At 38.6% G+C, this 20525-nt stretch overlaps 1 protein-coding gene across 1 annotated transcript in view; it reads right to left on the bottom strand.

Annotated features, from left to right (window-relative positions):
- Window positions 1-455: 455 nt before the first annotated feature.
- The window catches only part of EYS (eyes shut homolog), a 703265-nt gene continuing 683195 nt past the window's right edge, over window positions 456-20525 (bottom strand). Inside the window, exons 48-49 of the mRNA XM_059467250.1 lie at window positions 11520-11681; window positions 456-1667 (exon numbers count right to left, since the gene is read on the bottom strand). Coding sequence (XP_059323233.1) covers window positions 469-1667; window positions 11520-11681 — 1361 coding nt within the window. The 3' untranslated portion in view covers window positions 456-468. The remainder of the gene's footprint in view (window positions 1668-11519; window positions 11682-20525) is intronic.

The following is a 20525-nucleotide window of genomic DNA, read 5'->3' as shown; positions in this document are numbered from 1 at the left end:
AAATGTGGATTTTGCCTCAAACATACTGTTTCTTCCTCCACCAATTTCAGTTTTTAGACTGGATCTTAACATTTTAAAATAAACATTTTAATAATATTCAAGAGTTGAAGAAACAGGTAACAGTTTTCCGTTTTCATAAAGCAACAAACAACACTTGAATGATGGTTGGCTTTATAAGCTAATCCCTACCTCTTTCTTTACAAAACTATTTCCAGCACAATAAAGAAAAAAAACCCTTCAGACTTTGCCATTATTTTAAAGTAAATGCTAAAGAGTATATATAAATAATTCTATGAGGAAAACAATTGATCATATTTTATATGTATGTGTTATTAATACTCCACATAAATTTGTCCCTTATTACTTTTTAAATGCTTTCCTATGTTGGTTGCTGAGTCATACACTGCCAGCTAACACAATAAACAGGAGGAAAAGGAATTTTACCTTTTTAATAGAGTCTTTTTTCAATTAATTTCCAGAATTTCCATCATGAATGTTGTATCCTTCTGCTTTCATTAGCTGAATCTTTTTAGAATCTTGGAAGAGCACAACATCTTTAATCTTACCAATGAATTTCTTCTGGAAAAGCCCTGCAGTGACTATATTGACTTTCCTGCCCATTTCAAACCCACCAAAGTAACAAATGCCACCGTAGTTTAAAGCAGTGTATTTTCTTTGTGGGTCAATATCTTCAAAAAGGATTAGTTCCTCATCAAGATAAACCTTAACACAAGTTTGGTTTTGAACTACAGTAGTGAAATGCCATTTTCCATCAGAACAGGTGAAATACTTTCTGTGCATTAGAGGAACAGAGATTCTTTCTCCAAGATTAATTACAACTTTTAAAGTTCCATTGGCAAGACCAATAGCAAGGAAGTCATTATCTTCATCTTCACTTTTTCCCATCCATGCTATTAAACCTTCAGTTTGATTGGTAGTAAAATTTAAAGAAAGGCGGCTGTACTGGAGGTCTCTTTTTCCATAAAAAGGATCTGTGTATTTAATGTAGGAGTTGCCAACAAACTTTGCTATATAAAATTTCATTTTGTTATCGCAGTACTTACCTGTCCAGCCTAGTGCACATGCACAGGTATATGAAAATGAAGAAGGTTGAGGAATACAAAGTGCATGAGACCCACACATGTTTTGTGAACAGTGAATGGATTGTTCACACTTGGTCCCTGTCCAGTCTTTTGGGCAAGAACAAGAAAAGCCTGAGTTTCCAACTTGACATGTTCCATTATTTTTGCACACAGTGTAACCACAGTCTGTTCCATCACAGTCACCAATGTTGGCTCCACCCTTGGCGTCAGTCACGGTAAGATTCAGTTCCCTGTTGTTTATAACCATTTCTCGAATACAACCAGTGAAACCTGTGGGCTCATTTTCTGTTGCCATTGGATTAACAAGGTTTAAGGAGGATACCCCCCCAACAAAAAAATCTGAGTGTGTGTCTAGAGCATTCATTCCAGGACTGGCTTTTTGAGTAACGTTGATACCATCCAGGTCCAGGTAGCCTTCATTACCAACTCTTCCTGCATTAAGTAAGTGCCATGTATTTCCATTTGTGTGGACCTTCTGAAGGGTCTGTAGGATGACTGTTCTGTCTCCAAGGTTGTAGCGTAACTGTGTAAATCCATTTACTAACGATATACATAGAAAATCACCTGTAAAAAACAGTATGAAATATTTTTAAGTTTTAGAGGGGTGTACTGAAGAACAACATATTAATGATTCTGATGCTTTCATGCCTGCATTTCCTTGTATCATCATCTAAATCACACAAAGGGAAATGTTCCCTAATGAGCTGCTTTTAGCCTTTTTTTTTTTCTTCCTCATTATTGGAAACTGAGCTCATGTTTGCCTCAAAGTAAAAAGCCCAGCCTTCTGAAATGCTCTGCTTTTGTGCAAAGACTGGATAACTGAGATAGGAGGAAACAGGACCACTTTGGCATCTAGAAGTGTGAATCTGTGTTCCCATGGAAAATAAAAAAGTTTTTGCCAAGTTACAAATGCAGAAATACTCTCAACTTCAGTATGTTGAATAAAGGCTTGATGGATTTGTCAGTTTAATGAACAGTTTTGTCTGCATCAGACATACTCTGCTTTCCCTGAAGGCTCCTTTTCACAGCAGGGATGTTTAGGTTTAATAATCTGACAGCTGTAGGAACAGATATGTTTTTTATTGCATTGTTCTTCTAGAGGCCTTTGTGACAGGAAGTATTAGAAGGGAGTTCTCTCTTCTTGTACTATCAGTGTTTCTGGCCTTACGGGCAGTGTAAAAGGAGAGAGAGTACCACTTGAAAATGTACTTCCAAGCATGAAAAAGGAAAACTGGGAAGGGTTAGGAAATGGGAGACGGAGAAGTTTGTAAGGGCAGCAGTAGAGCCTAATAGGGGAAGGTGACAGGGAAGCAGGAGAGAACAGCAGAAAAGTGCAAATTAAAGTTTTGTTCTCAAATTTTTTGAGGTTTGCCTGTGCAATTTAACTTTTATATCTTACTTTTGGAAACAATAGGCATCAGGTTGTTATCCATTAAACTGGTAAATGTTTGTTTAATTTGAATGCAAGCTTTCCTAATAGTTACCCGTCCAGTTTCCTTAAAGATTAAGCATTCCTAAGGGTGGACCTATCAGAATGATGAAGTTTGCTTTCATGTGTGTTTAATTGAACGGCTTAATTTACTGGAGGCTTGTGAAAGTTGCTGAAATTATACCTCCCTATTCAAGAGATGTTCAGGTTGCTGTTTAGGCAGGCTAGAGATGTTTTATTTGTATTAGTGGCTGTAGAGCCCATCATGCCTCACCTTGCCTGCTCCAGATACCCATGGGAAGAACAAGAAAAAAGCTCTTCCTTCTTTCAACTCTGGTGATAGCAGAGCACTCCCTTCTAGCTTGCTAGTTCCAGTTGTGATAATCTGGTTTACTTCTCTGTATTAGTGTTCTTTTCAAGGACCTTCCTTGTTCCTTTTTTTCCAGAAAATTAATATAATTTCCTTCACTTGAGATTTCTCCTGCTTAGTGATGTGGCTTTGTGTGCTTGATTTTTCAGTACATAGTTTGAATGCACTCGTCTTTCTTTGTTCCAGCAGTGTACATAACCTGCTTGTCTATGTCTTTTATCAGGCCCTCAATCCTAGGGTAAGAAAGGAAGATAAGGAAAAGTTTCTGAGCTACCTCTTTGGCTGCCTTTGATCCCCTCTCCTTCCTGGACATGCAGACCTGTGTAAGGACACAAGTACTCATATTTTGCTGTCTAGGAAGGAGGAAAACATCTGACCAGGGTTACTGTTGTATCTGACCTGCAATCAAGACCTGGAGAAACTGGCAGTTCTCCAAGACTTCCTGACCTGCAGGGGAGGGTTTTGGTGGCTTTGCACATTTGACAATGATCTGTTTTGGAATCTTATTTAGTCTTATTGCAAGAACAAATCTGTCTAATACTGAATCTGCTGTCTACAGTGTAAAGAGGTTATTGCTGAATGTTCTGGCACAAATTTGAAGCTTCACTTCAAACTAGAGTAACTACTTCTGCTACTTTTGAACAAAAAAAATTACACTTCCAATTTCACCTCTCCCTGAGGCCTTTCTAATTTCTCTGATTAGACCCTATCTTTTCACAAATGATTTTCTATTTTAGTTGTTTGCAAGAACAACAGAGTGTTGAGATAAATTTTAGAATCTGAAAGTTGATCCTAGGATGCAGTCAGTATTTCTCCATGAAGTTTATCATATCATAGGTACTACTAGGGGCGACTGGCTGAAAGCATCTTAGGACTGTTGTGTAAAGTGCTGTGTGTTCGCTGTCCAAGAAACTTCCTCTGAAAGTGAAGGGAAATGATGGGCTTGTCTTTGATGCTTTTCAATTTAGCAACCAGTAGTATTTTCAACAAGAGATCTACATCTGCCCTGTCTCTGAGGGCCAGGTTGCACAGCTGGAGCCTGCGCATGTCTTCAAAGGAGTTGTATCACCAGTTTAAACAAATGGCATTCTTGCCACTGATTTTCTCTTCTCAGTCTCTGTATAGGAGACCAAGAAGTATTACAGTTTTTACTATTTCAATTTGATCATAGCTCAAACCTGCCTCATTTAGCCTGTGGCCAGAGACCTTTCTGAGGAGGTTGACTTTGGTTAAGCATGAAGGAGATGACATCCTTAGTTTTTCCAGCACTAGACTGTATAGCTGGTCCCTGCTTTCTTGAAAATACAATCTATGCATAGGACACACAACTTGGCTTCTGGCTTTTTAGATTAGCAGCTCACTTAATATGGGCTATTAATCTCCATCAGTGGTGTCATAAAAAAAAACCAGACTCCTGAGACAGGCACTCATAGTTGTTCTTTTATTCTGCATGCAAGTCTTTGCCCAGCCTGTTGGATGCAAGGAGCTATAAGGCAACCTGTGTCAGTAAGGTTGAATCTTCTTTTTAAGTAGGCTGTTGTAGGTTAGCTGGGCCTTGAAACTGCAACATGTCAAGACCCTGGGCATTGAACAAAATTATTAACAACATTTAGTTCTGTTCTGATGCACCTTCTTGCCCCTGTAATATTCCCTGTTTCAGTAAAACAGTGATTTTTTTTTTTTAATAGCCCAAATGCTAATTCCCTTCTTCTCAAGGGAAGGGAATTTGTAGGCGGTATTGCCTTAAAGGAAGAGCCTGTTCTGGAGATAAAACAGCACTTCTACCTGCAAGTCTTAGTTTGGGGTTTTCACCAAGTGACTGAAGGTCAAAGTTGCTCTGCCTCAGAGTGGATTGTCTGTATTTAATATTAGAAACCAGAACTCCAAAGCAGGAGTGAATTTTTCTTCATAACTTTATTTTCATGTTTTTCTTCTTTCACAAGTCTCACCTGCTCCCATACTGCATGTCAGAATTCCCAGAAGGCTAGTCAGCCCTGTGTCTTCAGCAGTCAGTTCCTCAAACTGGGAGATAATGAAGTCTCCTAAAAGTACATCCAAGTGCTACTGTGAGATCTGGATTATCTGTAGTAGTATCTTCTTATATGACTTCTTATGATGAATTCTGAGTGCATCACAAAATTTTTCAGCTTGCTACTACTATGAAAATGTATGTAAGTCTCTTTAACAAACTGGTTGCAGTCTCAAAGTCAAATTTTAAATGCTTCCAAATGGTAACAATACCTTTTCATGTTCAGTCTTTATCTGGAGATGCAGATGTGTCTGTATACCCCCATTCTAACTAAGATCATGCTCAAGCAGTATCAACTCTCCATGCTTCTATGTTACCATGGGAAACTCATGTATATCACAATTTGTCAAAACTTGGTACAGTTGGAAATGCATTCTAGGAAAATTGCACTCTCTTTGGAGATGTCCTATTCAGGCCAGAAGCACTGAAATAAAAAATGTAATTTTCAATTTACACAGCTGTGTTGGGCAAAGATCTCTGCATTTACTGCTGACACTACAGAATATGCCCGATACAGATGTATTTCCTAGGAGGTCTAAACACAGTGTCAGTGTCTTAAGCTGACACACTATGAGCTGGGACAGCATCCTGGATGGTATTTTTAACATTTCTGTTTCAAGGTCTCTTCCTCACAGTGACTTCAGTCTATCCTTGTGCTCTGGGGTGTGTGTGTAAAGCAAGGCCTTTCTTAACCTGTTAAAAGAGTAACTGAGGTTTTTCCTATGGTCCATTGAAAATTAAGAAGTATTTCCCACTAGTTTGCATGGCCAAAGGAACTTCCAGAACATACTTTCAAGTGACCTTTGTACTAGTGGATGTAATCTTGTACTCAGTGGCGTTCACTGTTTTGCTGATATGACCAAAATCTCAGTGATACACAGATACAAGTGTCTCTGAATGCTCCCTGTGTGCTCAAAGTCACTGATTAGTCCTGGGACTACTGAAGATCTAGAGTCCTTTAAGCATGTGTTGCTTGTCTTTTGTCTCATCCTGTGTTACTGAGCAGGAGCCTCTATGCTAAGCTGAAGACAGAAGCTTTGATGAGCTCAGTGTTTCAGCAGCTTCTTGCAGTTTAGGTGTCCCAGGAGCCCTACCCTGTGGTTTCCTGGTTACTGAACATCTACAGTCTGGGTTCCTTTAGTTGTTTTGGAGCCCCGAGACAGCACCTCTGGGTGTATGTTTGCAGCCTCTGCCTTCTGTTGGGTGAGTTTACCCCACCCTTCTGTGCTCTAGCTCAAGCCCAGAGTGCCAGTTTCAATCACTGTGGTACTGAGTAGCACTTCCTCCACTCTCCTTGCACCATTTTTTTCAGAAGCTGTTATTGATCACTGACACCATCTTAGTGGCAGGGTGAACATTTGAGCCTTTTATCCTCATAAGCAGTAACATTCATGGGAATCACTCCCAGTTCATGAAACCTCTTAGTCTAGGTTCGGCTGTGTGCTCCTCTTCATTCCAAACTGGCCTTGTTAACCACCATGATGAAGTGCCTGTGTCTCAAGCAGTATTACTGCCTCGTATTGGCCTGATGCATCCTATAACCACCACAGCTCCAAGAGCTATCTGCTCACTGCTTCTTCCTGCCTTGCTGAGCTGAGTTCACATTGCTTTCATTCTTGTTTTTCATCATTCTGTTCTTCATAGTTTTCCTCTCATCCTGCTCTCCTGAATGATTTTTCATGGACCTGAACCACAATCTCTTACACTGTCACCCCTTACATTTTCTTCCAGGAGCAGAACTTTTCTTGTCTAGAAGGGGTTGAAATAGCCCTATCAGTCTCCAGCTGAATGGCTACAATCTGTGGCCCAGGAAGGTGATGCACTCTGGTGTCCACCTGAGAGGAAACCTAGTTGACCAGCAGTTGTCCTTCACATGCCTCCTGAGCATCTCCACTAGCCAGAGTAAGGCCTAAGGCCAAGGAGAGAAAAGGGAAGAAAAGAAAGGGCTATAGTGGGGTAAAATGAGGGAACGAAGAACAGAGAAGAGATGATCCTTTTTCCCACTCTCTGCAGCTTCTGCTGTTAATTGCTAGCTGGTAATATGTCAACATGGTTGAAGCTGTCTTCCTTTAAGTTTGTTAACCTTGTCTTTTCCCATGTCTGAGTGTGTGCATGCAGTTAGGTACCAGTTGGCTGGCAAGGTAAAGGAGCTTGTTGCAGCTGTTGTAACTTGATATTTTACCTAGGGGTGACCATAGCCAGTGCCCCTAACACACATTTAAGGGAGTTACCCATGGATATGCTTTCATGGACTATTATAATTTATTCTGCTCCATGTGTTGAGTTCTAGCTCATGCAAGACTGAAAACTGATGTCAAGTCAAGCCTGTATATTTCTCAAACCATGTAAAAAAATCAGTGTGTCAATAATAGAGTCCAGCTTCAGTTTGGAGCACCATCCCTTAGCAGGAAGGGCATAGCTGGGATCCGGAGCAACCTTGCATACAGTGATGCCCACGTGTCTACAAGGGGTGGGCACTCATCTATTTGTAGATTAGACTGTTCAGCCTCATCTTTCCAAAATGTGTTTCTTCTTTGTGAAGAGATGTATTGTGCTTCCTTTAGTCATCACTGTCACCCTGGCACATTTTGGCAGCTGGAAGGAGCCACCTTCCTTGAGCAGCCTCAATTTGCCAAACTGCTTACCAGTGTCAAATGGGTAACAATAACACTTCATTTGCAACAGATTTCAGGACAGTGGGGATGTCTGTTCTGTCACACAGCTGGCTGCCAGTTCTGCTTCCTACACTGCTGATTTAGTCCATACAATGATTCCAAAACTAGTAATAAAGCAGAAATTATGTCCCTGTCAGCTAAGAAAATATGGCTGCAAAGAAAAAAAGACTTAACCACTCAAATTCTTGTTTTAAAAGTGAGTGGATGATCAGTTTCTTTATGATTAGGAAAATAATACTCCTGCCTTTTAGATATTTAAAAGTTCTGAATATTTCCAAAAGATTTTAGTCCAGTTCCATTATTCAGTTTTCATCATGCAGACATCACATACTTGTACTGGCATTCTCTTCTTTTCATGTTACAGGTTTATAAACTGAAATGCCTTAAATACCAGGAGTTAAAGTTTTTAGGTTTTTCAGACCAGGTAGGTGACAAAATCTGGCTAAAGAGAGACAGAGAAATGCTGTTGCAAATGTTGAATGTTAAATTTAGCATGAGTCATCCCATTCTGTTTATTGACCTGACTTCATTCTTAGTCACCTAGCATGACTGTTCGTTCTCATCTCTTTGGGGAGCAAACCTTTCCATCACCCTGGCCTGAACTCTGGAATAATGCAGGCAGTCTATGGCATATTCCACTTTTGATAACTAAGGTAAAGCTTCAGTAATGCTGTGACTCAACAAAAAAGCACAGCTGCTTTTAAACTGCCTTTCACCCAGAGTGCCAAGGCCTCCAAACATATAGAGTGGCTGCTGTGTAAATGGACTGACTTATATACCTTGTTCAAGCACTTGATGGGCATCCAGCAAGCCCTGTCTGAATTAAAGGCTGTTTAATCATTAGGAGTTCATGCTTTCATTGGTAAAAATAGAATAATACACTGCCCTTGAGAAAATGTGAAGTGAGCTGGCCTTCTACAAACAGTGTGCTGGGCTCCACATGAGTTCCATAGTGTTTGCAGAGACCTTGCTCAGATGCAGTGCATAGAGCAAGTAGTCAAAAGGGAGGAAAAAAGTTCCCTTGTCTTCAAGTTTCGTATCTTCAAGTTTCTGAAGTCAACTCACTTGTTGGGTTGGGTTTTATCCCTAACTTGTTATTAACATTGCCAGCCACATAAATTTTGTCAGACTTTGGAAATTATTTTCTTAGGGCCTGCAGAAATCAATAGTACCATACTTGAAGTCAGGATGCACATTCAGAAATAGTTGACAAAGCAACAAAATGGATGACTGGCAATTATAGGAAATTAGGCTAACAGATTCACAGGATGTTTTCCATTTTGTGCCAGTTTGTGAAGTATTTAAATCTGTGTACTGTCTTAGTGATATTTTTAGAGGAATAGAAGCTGGGATCAGCACATCAACTTCAAAGTAAGGAGACTTGCCCTTTCTAGAAAGTTCTCTCATGTTCTTTGGAAAGAAAAAACCTAGAGGAAAATGTTTCAACAGACATCTTGTGTTTTTTTCTTACCTACTAAAGATGTGATTTTGTTTTTAGTGATGGGAGGATTATTCGGTGGTACATGTCTCTGAAGGAAAAGTTACAGTGTATTGTTTATGTGAGTGACAAACCAAGCTGATACATAACTGTGCTACTCAGTATCATTGCTAAATTAGCTGTATAGTTACCTAATTTCTTAAAAAAAAAACAACAGCATTGCATAGTGAGGGAAAAAATACTGAATTATTTCCTATTAAAAAGGAATTTTAGAAATAAAATCCTGTGGTTTCAGTGATTAATTTATTAACTCTTATATAACTGTACAGAAGAAGAAACTTTATTTGAGTTCTTTCTAAACTAATCTTCAACAGAAAGCTGTATCTCATCTGCTCGCAGCTAAGAATACTTCTAGGTCTTTCACTCTAATTCTGGCCTGGATTTGACACGATTATACGAAGGCAAAATTAAAAAACCTGGTGACTAGCTTTTCCTGAGTCTTTCAAAACTAGACGACAGTAGAAATAAGAAATTTGTAAATAAATCCCTGTGTATAAGAGGAATTTTAGGAATTTTATTTTGAAATTGAATTGCTATGATTCTAGAAAGTGATTGAAAGAAAATATTCTTTCCTGTGCAAACTAAACACTCAGGAATGGCAAGAAAATGAGGGCATGCTCAGGCTACACCACTCCTGGCCCAACCCAAACATACTTAGCACTCTTTTTGATGCTTCCAAAAAGGTATTTAATTTCATTAGATGCTAAGCTGCTTTCATGACCTCTGACTATTCTTTCTGATCCTTACTCAGATCCTTACTCAGTGCTTTAGTTTATACAGGAGAGAACAATTCACCAGGAATCTCAGAATTTGGCCTGTAAGTGATAGAACTATAAAAGATTCATTGTAGAATACAGAGCTCTTTGGTAATACATGTATTTTTATTACAGATGCTCCATATACTTTTCTTTGAAGCTTCTTCTCTGTATGTGGTTGCAATTAGAATAAGGCAAACAGGAGGTGTCAGCAGTGTATGATGCATTATCAACCTGTTGAAACATCTGTGTACACAGTAAGGTGCTGGTACATTGGGCATATGTGTGTTTATATGAATTTGTGGCTGTTTATTGAAGTATCTTAGAGCTTTAGACTTTGAACAAAGGCATGTAAAAACATATGATCAATAATTAACTTGTTTTGTCATATTAAGAATCATTTTTGCATAAACTACTGCTCAATACAAGAGAAAAATCTGCTCTAAGATGATGTTATGGATGACATAATGCTTCTGGTTTTTAAACAGCAATCAACATTTAAATGCAATTGAATATGTTAATAAAGTAATTACAAAAATGTACACCTTAAAGCCTAAATTTTAGAATGTACTTACACTATCACAGTATGTTTTCATGACATACGAATGATAACTTAGTAAAATTTAAAATACTTCTATACATATTTTATTTAGATTTATTTGTCACTCTGCATATCTGGGAAATGCAGAACTTGCATGTTTTACATGCTGCACCAGCACACTTTTCAACATTATATAATAACAAGCTACACTTCTGAGAAGCCTCATTTGCTCTGTTCACTTGCACTTAACTTGTTTGATGAGTTTTTATCTTGCTTTGGTTTTGGTCATTTAAAACACCAGTCCAGCTCCTCAAAGTGAGAATCTTAGTGTAGCATCTAAAAAGCTGGCTGAGGTCACTTTCAGGGGGAAGTGCTTTCCTGAACCATTAAATAAGTTCCCTAAGTACTTTCTGGCCTTGGACTATCTTAAACTTTGGTTTTGCATGTTTCTTTCTTATGAACTTGATTATTTACAGTTCAAATCAACTGTACAATACAGTTCTGCATACAGTTCTCTCCCCAGCACAAGAAGGATATGGAATTATATGAGCTAGTCCAGAGGAAGGCCATAATATTGATAAGAGGACTGGAGAAACTCCCCTACAAAGACAGGCTGAGAAAGCTGGGGCTGATCAGTCTGGAGAAGGGAAGGCTGTGTGGGGAACTCACAGCAACCTGCCAGTGTCTGCAGGGAATCAAGGAAGCCAGAGAGGGACTTGTCATGAACTACAGCACAATGAGTAGTGAAAATTTGAAAGAGAGACAATTTAGGTTAGGTATTAGGAAGACATATTTTACTGTGAGGGTGGTTGGACACTGGAACAGGTTGCCCAGGGCCTTGTTAATGCCTCAGGCCTGGCAGTGCTCAAGGCCAGGTTGGAGAAAGCCTTGAGCAACCTGGTCTAGTGGAAAGCGTCCTTGCCCATGGCAGGAGACTTGGGACAAGATGATGTTTAGGGTCCCTTCCAATCCCCTAACAGTCTATGATTCTGTGATAAAACCCAGCCACCATGGGCAATGGGTTACAGAGACCGAATGCCTGAATCACCCCAACATAATCCCTTTCTCTTACACAAAAGTACCTGGCTGTGTGATAGCAGCAAGCTGGAATCCCCTTACCTGACTGAGTACCCAAGTGCTGTGCAGTGTAGAACAGGATCCCATCTGGAGAGAGAGGCTGGAACTGCAGTTTAATATGGGTCTTGTGCCGGATATAAAAGGGTGCAAATGACATCCATGATGATTCATTATTTCTGAAGGATGCATCACTAATGGAAATATCTGAAAAATGCAAGAGGAAAGGTCTTCTGAAAGATATTTTGAGAGGACAGCATTATTATGGAACCAGTTATTTTGTATGGTTTTTAAATGCTGTACATAATACTTCCCATTCTTCACTTTTCACAGAATAAAAATAACCTAGATACAAAATAAAACTTAAATAATAGCAAATCAATGCCATTGTCTTCTGGGTTCCTTATTTTCCTCAACAAAATTTCCTTTTTCTCATGCAAAATAAATATGATCTTGTTAGCATTCATTTTCAAATAAGTATAAGTGTAAATTTCACATTGTTTAAAAAATGAAATGCAAAATGCTGTTGCAGGAGTCAAAATAAACATTTTTTTTCTCACCATACAGATGAAAATCCTAGTGGAGGATTTGTAATGAGCTACTTTGTGTGTTATAAGAATGTACCTTTTAAGTGGGAACAATTTATTAATTGTTGCTGAAATTTGTTTTTCGGGTAATCACACTGAGATGTTTGATAATTCAAATAATCCTGTTTTATAGTGAAAGAGAATACTCACACAATTACAGTTAGGATACAATGTACACTTTTGAGCTACACACAACTTATCATTCTGTCTTACCTCTTCCCTCAGCACTGGTTGTTCATATACCACTACAAAATTAGGCTGGTTCAGTTGCCTTCAGCCAACTGATAAATTATTACACTTTTCTATAATGCTTATGTGACTTGAAAAAATTTCCAGTTTTTCCCACTGTAACATTGCATATTTGAGATATAATGATCATAGAATCAAAGAATCTCAGAATGAGTTGGTTTGGAAGGGACCTTAAAGATCATCTTGATCCAACTCTCCTGCTATGGCCAGGGACATCTTCCAGTAGGTCAGCTTGCTCAGGACTCCATCCAGCCTAGTCTTGGGCACTTCCAGAGATGGGGCATCCACAACTTTTCTGGGCAGCCTGTTCCCATGCCTCACCAGCCTCAAAGATTTTTTTCTTAATACCTAATCTCAACCTACTCTCAGCTTGAAGCCATTCCCCCTTGTCCTGTAACTACACGCTCTTGTAAATAAACTCTCTAATAATGTGAGGTATTAGCTAATACATTATCATGTTAGTGGTAGTTTCGTGTAGATAAGGTAGTTGTCACTTTACTGTATTTGTGGGTTCACTGGAATAATCAAGCTACTTAGCTGTTCGTATTTAGACCTGTGTGTGTAAAACTGTTTTTACTGTTTAGTTAAACAGTAGTGTTAAATGCCTGAGTTGTAAGTGTTCCCTTCTCATTTCTGCATTTCCCAGCTGAGGCTGTGCTGTTTTCCATCTAAGAGACCAATGTCTTTCCTCATTGTTTCATGGTAACTTGCTCTCAGTCACATATACCTTCAGGATGTCCTTGAAGTGCATTCCAAGGTACCTTTTGCTGTCTTTCCACACTCAAGTTTTCTGCCCAGCATCTGCTGGTGAGCCCACTCACCACCCAGCTGCACCTTGCACTGCCTATGACAGATGGGCCTCAGTTATTAGGCTGGAACACAGCCAGCACGCTGCAAGCTCTTGTCATTTGTCTATTTGTCACACCACCTCCCTCAGAACAGGGCTCAAGGTGTCCCTGGTGGACAGTGTCCAGCAGGCAGATGCATCACTGCAGAAGATCCAGATCTCTCACCTGTTATCAGCATAGCCTGACCTGAGGATGCCTCTTGAATGGCAGTAACTGCACAGCTGACCTTTTTACTAATTCCCCCCGGTAGATTACAGATAATATTTCTGAGGAAGGTACATGGATTTGATGGCACAAAATCTCAGTAAGTCTAAAAGTAAGTTGTAATCACTGGAATATCGGTTAGAATGGATTTATTTAATGCTTGAATGATCTGAATCAGGCTTTTGATGGGCTGTTGTTCAATCTATATATAATCTCAAATCACTCCCATCCTAAGGGTCACAATAGCTGTTATGCATGCTATCAAGGCTAGGCAGTGTCTGTAGTAATATATTGCATAAAGTCTAAAGCATGAAGTTCCTGGCATCTATACTTAAAGGTTCACAGAAACAGAAGCATTTAGAATAGCAATTACCCTAGATGATAAATAGTAATAAAGATTGCTAAACAGATTTGGTGCTGTACTTTACATCACTAAAACTTATTAACATTATCAGGTACAAAAGACAGAGTAACACTTTTTATTCCATATGGATTTTTTTTTTCAGTGGGTGAGACAAGGCTCTCCATTAGTAGTTAAAATCCCTATATTGATGTCTTTATATTTTAGAAACAATCAGTAATAATAATTCATTTTGTACATAGACTTTTTTTCATGCATAATTTGTAAGTCAGTCTTCTCTTAGCAGATGTTTGCCCAGTGGGACTTACATGTGGAGGAACTGTGCCACAGTGGTCAATCTTACATGAAAATGTGCTGCTGCTTGAAAGGTCGCCTTAGGCAAAGTGTGTAATGAGGTATCTGAAAGTCTCTGTGGCAGATTCAGTGTCACTTTATCAATGCAGTTAATTCTTTGCTGCTTATGGAGGAAGCCTGGACAATGACTAGTGTGAGAGGAAAATCAGCAGGATTGAAATGCTACATTGCTTGACATTGGGAGGGATATGAAAGGAAGATTGCTGTGATAAAAAGCCTTGAAACAGAGAAGGAGAACAAGGATAAAAGATGATTTTATAGTATCACTCAGAGAAAGAATTAAGTCCATGGTTTCATATTTCAGATAGAGTATTGAAAAATAAGACCCACAGATTCAGCAACAGATGTCAATTCTTTAGTAAGGAAGGTATTATCCTGATTTATAGATATCAAATACAATACTCTATTTAATATACTTCATTCTGGAACTTCTAAGATGCAAATATTTTATTTTCGTTATCTATAAGAAGTATGCTTATTCCCAATAAATGTATCTTACAAGTGTCAGAAAGTAACATATTTTGCCACAATGCAGCAGGAGTAACTATAGGAAGTAGTAGAATGACTTATAATTTTCTTGTAAATGGCCTGTAGATTCTGCAAGTACTGATTATATGCATGGAAAAAATCTGGCTTGACAGGTGCTTGGAACCCATACATGCACATATATACCAAAACAGAATGCATTGACTCTACCACAGTGCACAGAGGTGAGCAGTATGAAATTTCATTTTCATTTTTGCAAAATTTCTTCTATAGACAGGCAAACTTTTAACGTGAAGAATATGACAATTCAAGCTTTTCAATTTTCTTTTATGGCAGGCATATACAAAACCAACACATCAGAGGCTGAAGCACTCTAATGCTGTTTTCTTGGCAGGAAACTTTGTTTTTCACCTAACATAAGAAAATAAGAAGCTCAGCTAAACTCGCACAAGACAACACCTGTGTTAGATATGCTTACTCCTGAGAAGCTCTTTGCTAAAACAAATGAGGTAAATGGATTGCTTTGCTGATCCTATAAGCTAAATTGGGAGGAACTTTGCTGTGTAACTACTGCATTACTCACTAGAATGCTTAGCACCGTGGGATGCATTGTGACTACAGCAGGCATTTACACAAATACCTCTGTATCTGATTAATGGCTCTGTTTTCTAAGCTGAACACGAGTATCTGATGATGCTACATAGAATCATAGCATGGTTGGAAGGGACCACAGTGGATCACCTGGCCCAGCCTCCCTGCTCAAGCTGGGTCATCCCAGAGCCCATGGCACAGGGTTTGTGTCCAGACAGTTCTTGAATATCTCCAGTGACAGAGACCCTGCAGCCTCTCTGGGCAATGTGTTCCACCTTCCAGCAAGAAGGGGAAAGGAAATGTGAGTCACTGCTCAAAGGAGTGAGGACCTAATAATAAAAGACATAGAAAAAACCATGTCTGGCTCATTTTCTCACTTGGTAAAGCCTGATCAAGCCTCCCCACACCTGATAGCTGAGCTAGGGCAAGTGAAACATCAGTTCCACAGTGATGAGGCAGGTGTTAAGGTCCAACCTGCAAATCAGTCTGTGAGTTAGGGTCCAGATGAAGTGGATCTTGATGCTGCTACAGTCTAATTCAGCACGGGATCATGGGGTATTTAAAGCTGCTCCTGAAGCAATGCAGGAGGAAACTCCTGCTGGGGCTTCTCAACAAAGCTGTCTTTGAGACCCAACACCAGCCCCATCCCTGTGGGCTGAGAAACGCTCTCAGAGCTTTAAACTCATAATAGGAACTTATATATTGAACTCACATTTAGACACTTTAATCTAGGTGCTTTGCTTTAAAACTAGTTCCCACCATTACCTACCTACCTACCTACCTCTGAACACTTCCACAAAGTAAGATGGCAAGCACATTTTCAGCATATTGTTCATGTTCATAGGGGAAGTGTAAGTAATTTCAGAGTCATCCTGCCAAGTGCTAGTTAGCTGGCTGGATCTTGTTCTTGCTCTGTTGGGTGAGTGGAGGCAATGGTCAGTAGATGACTGAATTTTCATTGGGACAACACATTCCATGATGACATGGCTGACTTACTGTGGAGGGCATATTCATCTCCTTCATTTTATCATACATGACTTCCCCTTGGGTTTCTATATGATGTATTTGAGTAGGTAACTAATTTTATTCTACTTGGCATTTTAAATTATACAGATAAATATTACAAATGCATTTTCCCTTGTGCCTGCCTTGAAAATGAAGTTTACTGGGCTGTTAATGATAAACCTGAAGGCTTACATGGCCTTTGGGTAAAACTACCTTTCAGGTAAAATTTTGACAACACATTTTATCCTTATGCAACACGAATGCTGTGGCTACTACTTGAGCATTTTCTCATATTGCCACAAATTTTCAAAAAATATCACTGGACATAAAGCTTGATGGGATTGGCATTGCTTACATGACTAAAAGACAATAGTGAGAATAGTGACAATAGTCACTGTGACTCAATAGCAAATTGCCCTTGTGGTTAAACATAGAAACAAAAGTGTCCTAATGGTAACTATGAAACAGACTGTGCAAGTCCAACTGCATTGTCAGGTAAAGCCAACATAAGTGTACATGACTGTGTATATAAGGTGTCTTGTCATGTACAAGTTGAGCTAAACCTTACTGTGAATTAATTTATCTTACAATAGTAGCCAAAATAAGTCAAGTAACATTCTATACTGTGTAGAAAGTAAAAGAAAATTATAGTAAAAATTATTTCAAAAGTAAAGACTTTTTGTTATGTTAGTTTATCAGGTAGTTTCAAAAATTTGCTATACTTTTATATCAGAATAATGGAATTTGACATCAAAATAATATATAGGAAATTGACTTGAGTTGAATAAACATGGCCCAAGGAAGTTGCTCACCCTTTGTTCATCAAGGAAATGGCTTTTTTGCTTGACATGTATCTCTTTAAACCAAGGACGGAACAATGAAAACTCTTTACATTTTCTTTCAGTCCTTCAAGAGTTGTACATTGACAGGCAATATTAGCAGCTACAGAATTCAGAGACTTATATACAGTTGAAGAATTCTGTTTATTAACTTGTTTCTTTGTGAAAAAGGCAGTAGCATTCTGTTATCATGCCTTGAAGTCAAGAAAAATTATCACAATAGATTTTATGAATGTATGTGGCACAAACTATTCCTGCTAAAGAAAACTGCTGAATAATTTAAAATTCACAGAAATACTGTGATGAAAACTCTGTTTATTTTCACCACTGACAAGTGTTCTCCAATAGTGCCATCTATAGAATCTTTCAAATATTGCATTGCTGTCCCCTTAAATAAGAACATTATCAGTCTCTCTTATCTCACAATAAACTAATCTGAAATTGTAGGTCTTCTTAATTCCTCTACAAAATTATCTGGGAAATAAATATACTCAGGACCTATAGAAACTTTATCTTATGTGTAAATACATCTCAATGTGTAATGGAATGTCAGAGGAACTTTATTGATTTAAAATTTATTTTTGTTCAAGTTTTTCATAGCCTTTGGTGATGCTGCTTATGACAAGATTAAAGACTTGATTTAATCCATTAAGACAAATGGCAAGAAAAAAAAGAGGTAAGCAATAAATGTTTAGATTCTAAAAGAGTGCTCCAGGGAGATATTGCATGTAGTTGCTGTGTCAATTTTTTCACTAAACCTCCATTGTTGGCCACAGCTGGAGACAGGATTACTGACTGGCCTCACACAGGCACACAGTTCTTATGAGAGGAATAAGCTGCTAAAATAGAATTCAGCAGAGATTAAAATATAAATGCAGGCTGTAATTAAGGATAATGCCTGTAATTTTAATATTCACATATCTTAATAATTACTATTTGTGAAAGAAGATATTGTGTTCACATATGTAATAATGTGCTGTATAATTAAGCTACCTGCTGTAAAAGGGTTTTACACTGTTTCTTCTTTCTCAGGAAGAATCATCCTTGACATTTGATCTTGGCCACTGTTTCTCACAGTAATAATCACAGTGAAACCAACAGGTCTACTATACACTTGCAGGGGAACTGAAAAAACAGGTCCTTAGAGACTTCTCCCTCTTCAGAAGCCCTTTGAGAGATCTAATTACAAAGGTGTTCATTGGCACAAACGGAATATGCTGGAATTTGGCCTGCAAAGCCATGCAGGACACTCCCCAGACAAATTACTGGAAACTCTTGTTGGTTTGAATATTGTGTGTTCTTGAAATAAGTAAATTATTATGCTGCTGCGGGCTGAATCTTCTTAATCAGAAGAAAAGTTATAATTGTCTGGTGCTTTAGTTGCAAACTTTTAGTCAAATGACCCAAAGATTTTATTAGCATCATGTTTTGGTGTCATGGAAAACATAACAATTTTTAAAAAAACCCTAGATAAACTACTTCCCCATATTTCCAATCCTTGTGGTTATGGGACTGCTAACTAAGAATTAATGCTGGGCCAGATCATGGCAATATTTGGATGCCATTTATGCACCTCAGGAGCTGGGCTGGCTTTGCTGTGTTGCTGTCACAGCTGTGACCTTTTCAAACCAGTGGAACAAGATTCGCTGCTTCATGTGTCACAAAGAGTCTTGGAAGTGGTTTGAGTCCAAATGGCAATGCTAACACCAAGCAAAATAGACTCCTCCATGAATCTTCTATTTCCTTCCCATTTCATTTAAATCACTTTTGTTTCTGGAGGTATAAATTAATAACATTTTTGTTTGTTTACATCAGTGTTACCTTTCTAAATGTAACACTCTTGTTTTATGAGTGTTAATGGGTTTGGACAACACAGTGCACCCAAGAAGTGGAGTTTTAAGTAGTTGAACAAATGTATTACTCTGCCTTGCATGACAAGGCTTTATTTCTTGGGCCCATTCTGATCTAATTTACAGCCCTGTCCTTCTTTCCTAGTGCTCATTATGGATGCTTGCCTTCCCAAAACTGGTCTTAAATTTCACAGGCATCTTCCTATTTGTCAGTCACCAGGGTACTGTCTACCTGCTGAACCTCTTGATCTTTCTCTGAGAAAAGCAAGTCCTGGTACTTGCTTTGTCAGGTTGAAATATACAGTGAAATATTTGCTCTCAGCATTTCAGCCAACAAAATATCCCTGCACTACTTCCTGAATATGAATTTGTTGTGAACAGCCAATAGAAATTAAGAGTAATTGAAATTGCTACCTTCTCTTTGTCAAGCAGGTTTATTTCTTCTATTTCCTCTAAAACACATGAAATAATACAGACCTTTCTGCAACCTCCTGAGAGTATTGCTCATTTTACCTATTGGCAATGGTCACTGGGAGATATTCAAGTGAGTCCTGTGACTCTCGGGCCGTAAGTGTGCCATGAAAACTGTGTTCTTTAACAGAACTTTCTCTCCCTGGGCTTAGTCTTGTTCTAACTTAGTTTTCCAACCACTGAACACTTGCTAGTGGAGCTCTGACATCTAAAGCTTAACCATAATACACCCTATCTCTGTGCTGACAGCCATTGCATCCTTGGTGGCTTGAGTTGATGCTCTAAGCAAGACCATTACAGTGAAGATGGGCATCATCCTCATCTGCTCATAGGCCTTCATGTCTCCTCTCTCATCTACATAGTTAATAAAGAACCTCAAACATTTTTAGTGTTTGCCAAACAAGTTAATGCTTGTTTATTGATGATTTAGCCTGAGTACCCTTAATAGCTGTGTTCAGAGTGCTCTTGTTTATTATTGTGATTCTACCCCTATTGCCCCATTTTCTTGCTTCACCTGACCTGTTCCTGTGCAATCCATACTGTTGCGCTGTCTTTACCAGTTGCTATTGTCTGGTAAACCCCTGTTTGTTCTTACCCTTTGTAATTCTACTCTATGCTTTTCTTGCCTCATAAATCTCTTTTGTCTTCTTCTCACACTTTTTTCCTTCCTGCCGGTACATTCATTAGTCTTCATCCTTTAATTACCCTTTGTTTCTCCCAGTCCCTTGGGCTGTTCATTGCTCTCTGTCTCTTTTTCCTTTGGCTCCAATAACCACCATTACTCCAGAGATGAGATATTCAATCTTGATAAGCAGCTGTTTTTTAGCAATTTGCCATCCACTAAAAGTGCAAACTGCTGTTTGAAAAATCTCATGATAATTCATTATTCTGCCACAGAGTAAGGTGAAATACAGGGCACAGAGTTTGGTCAGGATCCACAGAACCTATTCATAAAAGGAAGCTTTTAAATAAAACAGAGAGGAACCCTCTAATGTCTTTATCAGGTGAAGAATTACTGCAAGAAAGACAATCTGTAAGAAATATAATTTTCTCTTGCTCCAGTATAAGTTCTGTACTGATAATTTGGCCATCATAAGAAGACCCAAATGTATTCTGGAACCAGAACACAGGACTGTTTACCTGATTAATTACCTGCTTTGTGTATAGCACATATCCTGATGATCAGTGTCCTGAATCCAGATGGCA

Source organism: Ammospiza nelsoni, chromosome 3 (genome assembly GCF_027579445.1).
Source record: "Ammospiza nelsoni isolate bAmmNel1 chromosome 3, bAmmNel1.pri, whole genome shotgun sequence".
In the NCBI taxonomy this organism is placed as follows: domain Eukaryota; kingdom Metazoa; phylum Chordata; class Aves; order Passeriformes; family Passerellidae; genus Ammospiza; species Ammospiza nelsoni.
The sequence above is the reverse complement of the archived record's forward strand: the minus strand, read 5'-3'. Positions and strand labels throughout refer to the sequence as shown.